The 14505-nt window shown below is 40.5% G+C and overlaps 1 protein-coding gene across 1 annotated transcript in view; it reads right to left on the reverse strand.

Annotated features, from left to right (window-relative positions):
• The window catches only part of NUP188 (nucleoporin 188), a 44733-nt gene that overhangs the window by 15480 nt on the left and 14748 nt on the right, over positions 1 to 14505 (reverse strand). The window contains 17 exon segments of the mRNA XM_042480572.1: positions 969 to 1038; positions 2412 to 2581; positions 3621 to 3827; positions 5137 to 5243; positions 5432 to 5565; positions 8146 to 8185; positions 8188 to 8211; positions 8214 to 8269; positions 8466 to 8532; positions 10140 to 10260; positions 10451 to 10565; positions 11321 to 11397; positions 11479 to 11566; positions 11794 to 11920; positions 12465 to 12620; positions 13446 to 13572; positions 14179 to 14298. Of these exon segments, the coding sequence (XP_042336506.1) occupies positions 969 to 1038; positions 2412 to 2581; positions 3621 to 3827; positions 5137 to 5243; positions 5432 to 5565; positions 8146 to 8185; positions 8188 to 8211; positions 8214 to 8269; positions 8466 to 8532; positions 10140 to 10260; positions 10451 to 10565; positions 11321 to 11397; positions 11479 to 11566; positions 11794 to 11920; positions 12465 to 12620; positions 13446 to 13572; positions 14179 to 14298 (1806 nt within the window).

Genomic DNA, 14505 nt, shown 5'->3' on the forward strand with positions numbered 1-14505 from the left:
GTGATCACGGCATATTTAGGGGGCAACTGCCAACACTCTTCCTTAGAGAACTTCTTAAGAATAAAAACCTGAGTTAAACGTCTGAACAAAATTTAAATGACTTTACCTACATCAAGCATTTCTGTTGCTAACTGCCACCGAGTTGGCTTCGTTTTGTAGCAACCTTATGGATGAGAGACCTCCATAAGCTCCGATCATCAACCCTGATCAGGGCTTGGCAATTCAGGGATTCCTTGAGTGAATGTATCCACCTGTAATGTGGTCTTTTGCTTTTTCTTCTATTTTCTAATGGGTCACATCATCTCATAACATGTCTAAAGTACAATAGCTTTAGTTTAGCCATTTTGGCTTCAAGGCAGACAGTGATGAAAGCTGGGATGAAGAGACCACCACGAATTTACAAAAATACAAATAAATGGATCCAAGAGGAAAACATGTCTGAACTATCATTAGAAGCCAAAATGAATAAATGTAGGCTACTGCACTTTGGATATGTAACAAGATGAGGAGAAGCCCACATTATATATAGATTGATCCAATCAATCAAGGAAGCCATGGATTTGAGTTTGCAGGTCCTGCACAGTGTTGTTGAGTGGTACTCTTAGAGGTTCACAAGGTCACCATAGGTTTAAGCCAACTTGATAGCAAATAACAACAAATAGATTTCACAGCAAGCACTGTATAGGAAGAAGCATTCCCTCTCCTGTATGTGAAAGTGAAGACAGAAGGCCTCTACTGAGATGGTGTTTTCTGCATTTCTTTTAACATGTACTTTACATGGTGTTTTAAAAGACGCTGTCTGATTAACTGGTAAGGTCTTTTTAAAATATCAAAGCACTCTTCATTAAACATACAATCTTGCTTTTTAATTTTTTGGGAATTTTTAAGCTGACTGTTTTCACTAAGGGAACTATAATTAAAGGATGTAGACTGCAGGAAAACTGCTGCTTTCCCTGGGAACTACATACCTCAGATGTCTCACAGGGTGGAGGAAGGGTTCCAAAGAGTGGATTAGTTAAGTTTTCCCAAAATTTTGGCCTAAAAATGCAGAATGCAAACATTAATAAGTTATGTCTTTCATTTTTTCAGATTCCAAATATACAGAAAAACCTACAAGGAGGCCAAAGAAGGATCCAGCCTCTACCCTGCCCCCCAAGCTTTCTATTTTCCACAGTAAACAACCAGACTCCTCTTAGGAAGTCCAAAAGCAGGGCACAAAAGCATCATCCTGCTCTTCAGTTTCTGCCTCCCTGCCAGTAACTAGTACCCAGAGAGAGACTACCTGTAATCACAAGTTCTCTATTTAGCTGACACAGCCAATAGACAAATCCTTCCAGAAAGTATCTAAACCTATTTAAAACCATATATGTACCCAAAAACCCATTAAGAAGCCAATGAAGGAGAGACTTCTGAGGGCCCCAGTCATCAACTGCCCTGCTCACATCATGCAACTCAGGGCAACAAGGGCTCCCTCAATTGAAACAATCCACCTTATTTACAGTCTCTCTCTTTTCCTACTGCCTTCTACTTTACCAAGCATCATCACCTTCACGAGTGACTCATGATATATCCAAAGTACAAAAGGCTGAGTTTAATTATCTCAGCTTTTAATAAGAGTTCAGACTTCAATTTCCCTTAGAATTATCTACTGGTCATTTTGACAGTCCATGGTATTTTTAGAGCTCTCCTCTAGCACCACATTTAATATGAGTTGATTTTATCCCTGCCAGCATTGTTCATTGTCCAGCTTTCAGAACCATACACAGAATTCAGAAATACTGCAGCCTGGATGATTTTGACTTTGATATTAAGGTTTATTGTCTAGGAAAAGGTCACTGTTTGTGTGGATAATTATTGCTGTGTTTTATTGTCAAGAGCTGTATCATTCAGCTTGTCTGCCATGGTTTGAAATGTTAATATAGGAGGGTATAGCTTTACCTGCTTACTATTTACTGGTATTAATATGTTATGCAGTACTGTGCAAAATGATGAGACATGTTGTGGGGCGTTAATTGCTAGAAACTGTAAACCAAGTTCCTTTGTGGTTATCTACAAGACAGAAGGGAGTTGAGACTGCCTCAAGAAGATCCAAGGTCCCTCTCTTAGAAATGCTGGCAGAAGTAGATAGGAAGGAGGCTTCATTGAATAAAAGGGAAAGAAAAAAACATTTTGCTTTTGTAACAAATTAAGAAGGTAGCCTATCAAAGGTTTAAAATTCTATGTGCTTTAATTGTGCTTTGTTAATGCTCGCTGCTAGGTTCTGACAAGAAACGTCTCTGGTGAACATCATCAGTTACTGAATAAAGGTTTTCTGAATTTTCCTGCTGAAACCTGGATTTCTGAACTAAGGGTTTACTGGACCTGACACCTATTGAAAAAAGCAACAAGAGGTTAGCATGTTAATTACTCACTTGGTCCGGAGGACTAACATTGCACTATCTCGGCGATCCTGCCACAGGGCATGGAGAAAGGCGACTGTGGCTCGCTGCAGAAGTGGAGGGCACCAGTATTGCTCCTGCTGCTTGGAATCTATCAGCTCCAAAACTACATGAAGGCAGCTCCATTCTCCCAGGCTGAATTCCTAAAAGAATATCAGGAAGGAAGAAAACCATGGTTCTAAGGTTGTCTTTTAAAATTACAAAAACTGTGGAGATAGCAAAATTTCAGAGCCATAGGGATCAGATGGTCAGTGCTGACCATGTAATTTAGAGTGGCCCCTAGGAAAGAAAAGATAATACAGTGGACCCTCTACATTCACTGGGGTTAGGGGCACAGAAAGTGGAAAAACAGCAAATAAAAAAACACAAGAGGTTTTTTTTTACCCAAGAAAACACCTCTCTAGGAATCTCTAGGTCCTCCAGGGCAATTCTGTGGTCAAGATTTGCCAGAAGTTGACAATGAAATTGTGCTGGAGGACCTACAAATCCTTAGAGAAGTATTTTCTCTAGGAACATTTAGGTCCTTCAGCATGACTTTTGGCAGAAGGTAACAACAAAGTCACAGTGGAGAACCTAGATTCCTAGAAAGAACACATTAATCAAATCCATGAATAACCATTTCCTGTATTGCTATGTATTGTATATGTATTATTCTACTTGAGAGTATGTATTTTCCCTGGATGAAGATTAACCTTCCATTTTGAAGCCAAGCCCTCCCTTCAGTCCATCTGCCTTGGTCCAGGCCTCAGAGGTAAAGAGGAGCTGCTGGACCTATTACCCTTTCCCTCCACTACTCCCTTCTCCTTCTGTGTCATGTCTTTTTAGATTGTAAGCCTGAGGGCAGGGAACCGTCTAACTAAAATGATTGCATGTACAGCGCTGTGTAAATTTACAGCGCTTCATAAATAAAGGTTAATAATAATAATAATAATAATAATAATAATAATAATAATAATAATAATAATAATATCCGCAAAAGTCAAGTCTGCAAATGTGGAGGGACAAATGTACCAAATTGTTCCTCTTCCAGGGCAAAATAATTTTTTAAAGCCCTAAACACAAGAGAGATTAATCGCAGAGGTTGGACATGCCTTGTATGGCAAAGGTGCTACAAGATCCCATTGCATACTTAAAGCGACTACTGTTATTCAAAACAGAAAACATACACATGCTGAGGTTTACCTTAGAACCATCATTCCCATCTTTTACTTCTAGATTGAGAAATAACTCGATGAGACCAGGCTGTGTCTCTACAGCAACTGTGAGAAACTCAAGAATCATGACTTTAATACGCATGTCCTCAATTTTGCTCTGCAGACGTGTCAGAAAGGCATCTCGGATAGCAGCAGCATCATTGCCAAGGCACGCATAGACAGACATTGGAGCCACCTGAAAAAAAAATTACAAAGGCAGATTGGGGAGAAAGACTGCTTTAAGTATTTAGGATGATGCCTCTTTTCATTGTTAAAAATGTGTTGCTTTGAAGGCATCATCGGACAGAACATATTTCATATCAATTCATGACATATTTTGATGCTTTACCATTCGTTTGTATGCCTAGGCAATTACATACTTGCAGCTCATCTACATACTATATATATCAATAATGTTGATGATTCGAATCCTGGTCTCTAGAGTCATAGCCCAATGCTCAAATCATTACACCATGTTGACTATAAGCTGCATGCGTCCTAAGAGACCAGAAGCCATACCAAAGCCACGTTCCAGTCCTAAGGTCTGGAGCGCAGCTTTGGTTCAGCTTCTGACCTCTTAAGATGTGTGTATCATTTAAACAGCATACCTTCAAAGTGGCTCGAAGAAGCTTTATTTTGGCCTGTCTGTATGGGCTCTATAAAAAGTTAACAGTAACACTGGTAAACAGCAGTACCTGTCTATCCCTCTCTGTTTACTGAAGTGACATGATTCCCCAAATCCTGAGACAAATAAAGTTTTAAGATGCTTTTAGAAGATGCTTATGAGTTTGCAAGTCTTTAGCTCACCTGAGACAGTGATCTTGGAAGCAGATATAGGAAAGAACATGATCTCACATATGTCAGATCCAAAACACTCTCTCCCAAAGCAAATGTGAAAAGGTATGCATTAGGGCTAACAGTATTTATTAGTTTTCCCCCCTCAGTCTACATATTGCTAATACATCCTTCAAGAGAAAAGTGGTTGTTGGGTAACGCCAGACATTCTTGGACAATGCTGACTGTTTGCATCCATTTCAGTCCACTTCAAGCTTGGTTTCAAACTAGTAAACTTTGGTCATCCCATGTATGTACTTTGCCAGAAGTGTTAAAATAAGATGGCACAATACTGTGACCTCTTAAAGGTTTTTCATACCACTCCTCACACACAATCTTAACTAAAACTTACTAGAGTGGAGAATAAAGATTCCTCCTGATATTAATGGACTTCAACTGCCATCAGTTTTATCCTTTTTAAAAATATTGTAAGCTGCCTTGAATCCTACACTTTGGGAGAAAGGCAGGATATAAATTTAATACATAAAATAAATAAACAATAATATCTGTTACCACTGTGGATAGTGGCAGGAATGGCTGAATCCAAAGTCCATGCAAATAGAGGGGCAACTGTACTTTAAATAAACCAACCGATAAAGCAACCTCAGGAAAAACCTATTTCTCAAACAGGAGATGGGGAGGAACACCTGAGGATGTTAAAACCAACTTACTGTAGCCAGTCGCTTCAGGAGCTGAATGGCAAGGCGTGGCAAGGCTGGATCATGTTTGTGGTAGATATACTTCGCCAACACAGCAATCAGATTGTTTCTGTGGGCACCTGGCAAGAACATCAATTTAACAACAGAGGAGTTTAATGTATCTTTAAAGAACATTTCTTTATGAAATCAAATATATGTATTTCTCTCTGATTTCTGTGTGAAAACACAAGCTTTCCAAATTATAAACAAGTAGTTTACGCCTATGACAAGTACGGCATTCCTTGCAGGCCAGCAGAAAGGTACATACCATGCTGAGTAAGGGCGTGCTCTAGAGGAGACACCATGCTGGATGGAGGCTTTAACCGGATGACGTTATTGGTAACAGAGAATGCCAGCTTCACTGTTTGGATAAGCAGCTGGCCCTGGCCTTGAGAGTCATCACTGCGTGATCAACAATAACTGTGTTAGAATCCATCATTATCTGCAGTTCTCGTCAAAGCACTTGTCTACTCTTAGAATCATAGCAGAGTTGGATGAGATCACAAGGGCCATCCAGTACAGCTTCCTGCTATACAGGAATACACAATCAAAACACCCTACTCACTATCCAATAACTAGCTTCTTTCTCCAGATGAGCAGGTGAGCCTCACTTCTCTTCTGCTTTGAAGTCCTCATTCCAGCCCCAGTCCCTCATCTCATCAAGGTTTGTGAGGTCACAGTGCCAACAGAAAATCAAATGGCCACATTCCTCCATCAGGGTCTTCACTTTAGACCAGTGGCAACCTGGTGCTCTGGTTGCTGGTACACAATCTCCCTTCTTCCAAATTTCCTTCACTAGCCTACTTTTCTCTTGATAGTAGTATACAGACTCTCCCCACTCCAGGTTCCATGCGTTTCCTGAAGCTTCTTCTCAGTACCCATCCTACCTCCATATGAGGTGTCATTAGGTTTGCTATTAAGACTGTTGCTCTGTGCTCTGTATTGGCCATCACTTCTCTAGCTTCCTTTCTCCTGCTTCTTTTCCAAGTCCCATTATTCTTGCTGAGTACATCAGTAAGAAGTAGCCTTTATTAAGTTGCATGCTATGTGCTCATCTCACATACCACTATGAACAGCCCTCTAAAAGGCCTGAAATCTGGGATTAGCTGAAGCACTTCTGACATTTGTAATGTCAATCACTGAGATAAGTCATCTGAGGTATGCCTTAAAGTGTTGTATCCGGGTGTGGATGAACCCATGGTGGAGTTTAAAGAAAGAAGGCAAGACAACACTGCTCCAAAGGTCAAGCACCAGAAGTAGAAAGCAGGAGTGACAAGAAATAGATCCTTCATTCAGGACCTGACCAGGTCTTAGTACCCACCACTTGCTGGCGCATGTTGTGACTTCCCCGAGACCCAATGAAATTTTCATTCAATCCTCAAATGTCTAGCATTGCAGAGAGTAAGATACTGAAAATCATTCACACCTAGAACTCTTCCATTTGCCGTATTCACATTCCCTTGGTCATGCTGCTTAACTCTTTTCCTTGGATAACTAAACTGGATTTCTACATGCGCAACTAAAGTTTTAACTTACTGTAGTGCTAGAAATCAGAGAACGGAAGGAAAATTTCCTTCAGGGGCATAGTTTTTATGGGGGGGGGGGAGGCAATGCCCTCCTTTTGCCACTCCCTCCCAGTTGTTATGGCTGATCCCTTTCCAGACTTCTTGACAACTTTCCCAAGACCCTTTGGGGTCTTTAGAAGGACAGTCCCTCTGGCTTAGAAACTGACATTTCAGCACCCTCCACCATCTCTTCCTGGAAAACTGCATGCAGAGCATGAGGAAGTTTCACATACTGCCCTCTTGGTGCAGGTCCACACACAACCTCTTGCTGTTCTTCTATGGGATCTCCTTGAGGGACTGTAATCCCTTAGAATACTAGCTCAAGACTATGAAGATTCTGATGCACCCTGTAGCTGGCCTTGGGCTTAGTCCAGTGTTAGTTCTGGTGGTTCTGTGGGTGGTGGCTATTTATTTATTCTTTATTTACTGGATATATAGCCCACCTTTCTCCCAACATGAGACACATGGCCTCTGCAGAGTCACCGCTTCAGTTTACTTCACATTGGGTCATGACAATAGGTGCCATCACATGCCAAGTTTGGGTAGAAATCTACAGGGGAGGGCCTTGGTTTTGCCTGGTCCCAGTAGTAGAAGATCCACTTAGCAAACCATGTTGGTCACCCAGGAAAGCCTATCATTAGGATGGCTATTTATCAATGTCAAGAAGATGTTTGATATTATATATCAGTCACTGGGGAAAGCAAGATGGAAGGTAAAGTTGCAATCACATTCTGCCCTTATACAAAATGGCAACATCAAGGTTTGCTTTTTTGGATTTTTAAAAATATTTTCAAGCCATGGATGGTTAAATCTGTGGATAAAGAATCCATGGATACGAAGGGCCAATTGTATATTGTTCCATTTTTATTTTCACCATGTTCATCTGCTCTACATATTGACTTCTGGAAATATATAGCTGTTTTGTTTTATTTTCATATTCTATTTGTTCTGCTAGGCTCCATGACTGCTGTTTTGGTCTTATTGGCGGGATACAAACCGCCGCTTTGCGGCGTTCCCCCGCCGGCACCATTTGCTCCGCGAGGGAGCCGCAGCATCCAAACCGCGCGGAGCAAAAAGCTCCATTTTGGAGCTTCTTTCTGCGGCGCACGGATGACGTAGTGAAGCGCCAAGGGCGCATTCGCTACGTCATTAGCGCCGCGACACGTCTGGACGCTATGCGTCCAGTACGTAAAGATGGCACCGGCCATGTAGAAGGGCCGGCGCCATCTTGTACGTATTGTATACGTACTAGGGTTAGGGGGGTGCGGAAGCACCGCCCCTTCCTAACCCTAGTACGTATACAATACGTACTCTATGGCGGTGTGTATCCCGCCATTTATTCTTTTAGTATTTTTATGAATGGATGCCATTTAGTTAGGAAGTGACACTTCTGTTTAAAAAAAAACAGGCAACTCACCTGCTGGATTGTGTGGCCATCACCATGTCAATGGTGTCCACCCAATGCCCATGATGTTGATGACGGCCCAGCTTCAGTATTGGCCAAGCTAAAGATGCAAAGGGACTGCAGGCTGGGGGCACTGCTGTAAGGCAAGAACATACAGATCAATTTGCAGTAGGAGTGGAGCTCTTCCTTGTCCAACTTGACACACTGAGCAGTATTAAACAGAAGAATGCTTGCTTCTTTGTAGCTGTGATAACTTCACTCTGGGAATGGAGTATACACAGAGCTGTGCATTTAACTTGGAAGGCAAGGGAAAGAGAAAATCTTTACTTTACCTGCTATGCGGATCCATTTCAGGGTAAAGATTTAAGATTGCATGGATCAGCTGAAGAATAAGATATCCTGAAAAATGAGGAAAAAAGAAAACCTCTTACAGGGAATATTGCCCTTAATCTCTAACAAGCCACAACTGGAAGCTAAAGTTGAAAACAGATTACAGATCCAGGATTGCTAGAGGACTTACAACAGTAAGTTTTTCCAGTCATATGCTGTTTCTGATTACTTTAGCTACTTGTGAGCACAAAGGCATGCAGGAACAAATGGGCACCATACACCACCATTCTGTTTTCATATTTTGTGTTAACATAGGACACTGTGTCTGAAGTTGGCTAAACAAGCCTTTCCCTATGCTTGGAGATCTAGATATACATTAGAGGAGTCAGATCTGGGACTGGAAGACATGGTCAAAATATTGGCAAGAGAACATCAGTAGATACAATTAACACTAACTGGGAAGAGCAAACACATTTTATCAAGGGTCCATATTCTTATAAAGGGAACAGTATTTTCCATCAGTATTACCAGGAACTTATGAGTGCAGGCAGCACTAGTAACTCTGTCACTGTCAACAACAGCAGTTTTTCCAACTCAAAGTGAAAGATTCTTCTCCCTTAGTCTTTTGGGTGTCCCTAAAGGATTGAGATGAGACAAGTGGGAGGGTATGCAATCCTTCTTTCACTTTATACTGGATGCCATGTGGATTTCAATGTGGTTGAAAAAGAAAAGAAAAAGAGCACTGACTTCAAACTTTCTCAAAGACCAAGTACAGACTGAGACCTTGGCTCCCCTGATTTTATAGATTATAGAGGCAAATCAAACTTATGGGTAGGCACTCTCGTGTCCTGTAAATGTTTGGGACCACATTTATTATTAGCATGGTCAACCGTCAAAAGATTATGGGAGTAGGAGTACAAGACATCTGGGAGACACTGGATTGCATACTCCTGCTCCCATGAGGCAGCTTTTCCCAACTAAAGTTTGTCTTAGTCAAATTAGGTCCAGACAATCTGAAAAATGTATTTCCCTATGTGAACCTGCCATAATCTTAAAATCTACATAAGAAAGGTTTCTTTCATTCATGCCACCATCACAGGTTCGTTTAATGAGGACATGGGAGTCAGGGTCTTTTCAGTGGCTTCTCCCATCCTCTGGAATTCCCTTCCGCAGGAGGGAATTCCCTTTCTCCCTGATATCCTTTTGCCAATGGGCAAAGACCTTTTTGTTTAAGCAGACTTTCAATATGTAATTGCTCACACGAAAGGCTCCTACTGCGATGTGTGCTTAATTTTTAAATTCTTGTACACCTTTGAACAGCTTTATACTGTTTCAATTTGATGATTTTAACTGTTTTCACATTTTTATTGTTGGGTTTTAATGGATTCCTTTTGAGAGTTGCCTTGGGTCCCACTCCAGGAGAAAGGCAGCATATAAATGAAATTAAATAAAATTCTGGGATGCAAAGGAGTAGCAGATATTAGGTAAGAGTTCATACCAGAATGACAGGTCTAGAGTGTAGCTCAGCCAGCAATCCACACAGCCCTGAGTATCACCAGTTGCCAGATTCGCTGCTCCCAAGACCTTGAGAACAAGGTATAACCCAGGAAAGAAGCACAGGACTTGAAAGAAAAAGTGTCAACCGTCCCCACCCCACAAGAAGAGTTAATGCTTACCGATTCGCTCTCTTACTCCATGGGAGTTGTAGCGCCACTTGTGATAGTTTGGCAGCATCTCTTTTAAGACAAAGACGACACAAGGCACCAAACCCTGGCTTTGAGTATTGCCAAGCTGGCCCTGGAAAAAGCAATCAGACCACATAATCTTTTGTTAACAGAAAATTTCAATATACTCTGCTAACAAAACCCCAGCCCCAAAAACACCAGGAATCTAAATGTTTCTTGCAATGTCCAAGAATGTCAACATCCAAGCTTTCTTGGGTGTGAAGCAAAAAGCTATCAGACTCTCAATCTCTGAAAAGACTCACCCGGACTAATGTCATGACTAGATTCAGGAAGGAGATAGTAACACCATATTCGCCTTGTGGCTGCTCAATACTCATCAGCAAGTTACCATAGGCTCCAGCATTCATTCCCTCTGCACTGTGGACAAATAGAGGAAAGGAGACTACAGGAAAAATGGGAGTGGGATGACTGTGCCTGTGCACACTTTGGATAATGCATAAGAATATATGAAGCTGCCTAAAAGTAAGTACAACTATTTGGGGAAAGGCTATGGCTGCCAGCTCCCATGATCATCAGCACCTACAAAAGGTTCTTGACTAAATCTCTGGAGACCTGCTTGTTTTGTGTTCTTACAATGTTTATACACACCAGAGAAGGGATTCAGAGAACTATAGAATGCATCAGTAGATGATGAAGTTAAAATATTTAGCCATCAGTGAAAGGAAATGTCCTTCACACCTCAAATGCAGTGGGCTGCAGTCTGTGAAAAGTTTGTGTTAAATGAAACTAGTTAGCCTTTAAAAACCCATAAGATTTCTAAGAAAGATGTTTGAAAGGCAAATAGCAGGACACTTTAACAAATGAAAACATTATTAATCGGGGAACTTTGTAAGGATGGGTTTCTCAGTTTTAGAGGCCCCATATGGACTCCATTTTTAACACCATTCACAACCTTGGTTTGCTTTTAGAATGAGTGAAATTGGATAAAAGACTGAATTGTGAATCAGGATGTATCTACTTCCAGTCTCATCTCTACTGTGAATTAATTATGTGTCCTAAGGCATAATATACAGGAAAGAGCTTTCAATGTTTTCATTGCTATTCTGTATATATTGCCACCATCTATGGTTTTGTCCAAAATATTCAGTTGATCAATGGATGATATAAATTACCTGATCATATGACTTATACTGGAAACTGGATTAGCAACGAATGGTAAAAAGCCTGTATGATGAAGATCAGTCCAAACCTGGAAAGACAGACAAAAATGTACATTTATCTATTTATATAGATGAGATGATGTAACGAAAATGACAAGAGCGTCTCTTACTTTTGCAGGCATTCGGGAAGCCAGTACTGTCAAACAGTTGACACAGGAAGCAATAACATCAACGGGAGGAGAAATCACAGTAGTTAACCTGAGCAAGAGGCAAAAAATGTTACATGGGGTTTCCCCAAACTCCCAGTTATTCAAAATCTTCAACTATTCAAAGCACTATTCAAAACTCTCAATTCAGCAATCCAAAAAATTCAACAATTCTTATTATACGAGAAGAAGCATTTGAGTTTTATCTCTCAACTCCTCAACATTTTTTTCCTGACTATCATAATGAATTCAAAAACAGAACTACTCTTGCTTGCTTACCTTTGTAACAACATGTAGATCCGAGAAGTAATGGGCAGAAGATAATCTGCTATTGACACATCAGTACTGATGACTTTGTGAACCAGATCTATGATTGGTTTAACCCTCTGGCAATGCTGGATTACATCTGAAAAAAGAAATGGGTTTAGCATGGAAATATCTACTTTCTAGAATAAACAAGTGGGTTTCCACAGCTGAGAAGATTCAAATCCAGATCTCCCTGGCTCTCAAAACAGGATACAGGTCTGCTAAAAACACTGTTTGGTCTTTTTAAACATCTCACTATTAATTTATTAATTTAATGTCCTGCCTTCCTCCCAATATGAGACTCAAGGCAGCTAACAAACTGAATGAATAACAAATTAAAAACTATGACTGGTACAAAAGGTTAAAAAGCAAATCATCAACGTTCACACAAAAAACATTAATTTAAAATAGTTTGTTAAAGGCAATTAAAATATAAAAAATGATGCTGGAAGTAAAAATACAAATCTAACACATTCCAAATTAAAAGACTCTGCACAGTTATCTCTCAAAGGCCTGGATAAATAGAAAGCTCTTTGCCTGTCAATGGAAAGACAGCAGAGAGGGGGCCATCTTAGCTTCCTGTGGCATGGCATTCCATAATCCTGAAGCAGTCACACCCCACCCCAAAATTTATAGAGACTCACCAGCAGTTGACACAACATGCAGCAACATCTCAATCTCACACGTGAATAATGTCCAGCTACTATACGAATACTCCCATCGTACCAAATAGGCCTGGTCATCTAGCATCACCTGGCCCACTGTTCCCTGAGGAATCCGGAGATTTGTTTGACCCAATCCTAAAGAGCAAAGGGGAGAGACAAAATGAAACCAGAATCTTCACATGACTAAATTTTCTATTTGTCTTTATCAATTCTGTGTGAGTTTCACCTATTCAAAACACAAAACACTAAAACATTAAACAAAATCAGTTATCCGGCCCTGAGGTTCAGGAAATGTGAATGTTTTCCTTTTAACACAAGATTCAAGACTTTCAATAAACTGAAGCTGAAACCAAATCACTTTGAATAGTTGATTATGAGTATGTCAGCTGATTTAACACCTGCATGCTCCCAATAAGGTAATCATCAACCCATAGAAATTCAGGTTCGCAACTTGTGAATGCTCTGCTGCTTAATTCTCAGGTCAGGGGAATTTCTTTCCAGCTGGTGTGTCACTTGAACCTTCTCAGGCAGCAAAGCTCTGCCAAATGTGATGCATACTGTAGCATTTTCTAGACTGAACCAATACAAAGTGTGCTATGCAAAACTGCCTTTGAAGACTGGCCCAGGAGTTGAAAGCCAGGTTGCAACAAGAACCAGCCGAAACCAAACACACCACCAGTTTTCTATTAGATGAATAACTGCACATGGTTTCCAGGTTCTACTCAAAGTTCTGGTTTCCATCTTTAAATGGTTTCTGAATATCTAAAGAAGCACCTCCTAGTTACCTCTCACTGTCCCCATTCTTAAGATTTGCTGGGGAGGTCTTGCTGCAAGTACCTCCACTATTTGAGATGTTACAAGTGATTCCCTGACATAGGCTGTGGTTTGGTCAGAAGGTAGGTGAGAATTCAAATAAATATAACCATGCAAAGGACAAAGAAACCCAGCCCACTGCCTTACCAAGGGGATAGAGCAGCTTTGGCACCTGTCTTCGCCACAGGGTACCATCTTCATGAGATATCACATCTGGTGGTTTGTGCTTATACAGTTCAATGTAGAAAGACATCTTATCCAAGAAGGTATATACCTTTAATCAGGGAAAAGATGAGATTAAGCTGAGAAAGAAGGAAAACAGCTTAAGATACTACTGTAAATTAGCTCCTGGATTGGACAGAAAGATGTCTTTCCATAGTGATTGTGTGACCTCAAAACGGATGCAGAATACTACAGTATGAGACAATTCTCCATGAGAGATCTGTCCCCATAATTTTAAAATGTAGACAAAATGGAAATTTACTATTTCTCTGGCTTCCAAGTAGCTATTAATCTACTGCTGGCAATGTCAGATAAGCACTGATCTTAGTGAAGATGCCAGGCCATGTTTTGAGTATATGTGCATGAAATATGAGGTTTATGTGTGGGAAAGAGTGTACCTGTTCTGTAAATGAACACACAAATGTCTACACACACATGCACGGGCATGATGCCTGGCCTCCCAGCTGACTTACCGCCTCCACGTCAAAAAACACAACAAATCTCAATATATAAAATAAAACATCCTTCAAAACGAGTCAAATACAATACCTACAGGTATTGAAGATTTATTACAGTCTCCTCTATATTACACAATGTAACCCTCACACTTGGCTATGGTGTTAAACTTTCCTTTTCTTTTCAGTATTCCCATACATACCTTTTTTGCAGTAGATTTATCTGAAACTAGTGCAGTAAGTAACTGCAGCAGTGGAGAAAGGAGGTGGGGAAACATCCCACAAACACTGTCCAAGATAATGCCCAGTCCTGCAGTTGGTTCCTGGCAAAGGACACAAAATAGTGTTATTAAAAAACCCAACAGTAATCACCAATCAAAGAAAATATTTCCTTGGTATAACAGCTTCACTATTATATGTTCCAGATTAAAGGTGATTTCTACTTTTAAACACTTGTTTCAAGTTGTTTGCTTTGCTCTGAATGCTGTTAATTCATCTGCACAGCAGACTGACAGGTGGAACTTAGCACT

This window comes from Sceloporus undulatus, chromosome 7, assembly GCF_019175285.1.
Source record: "Sceloporus undulatus isolate JIND9_A2432 ecotype Alabama chromosome 7, SceUnd_v1.1, whole genome shotgun sequence".
Taxonomy (NCBI): domain Eukaryota; kingdom Metazoa; phylum Chordata; class Lepidosauria; order Squamata; family Phrynosomatidae; genus Sceloporus; species Sceloporus undulatus.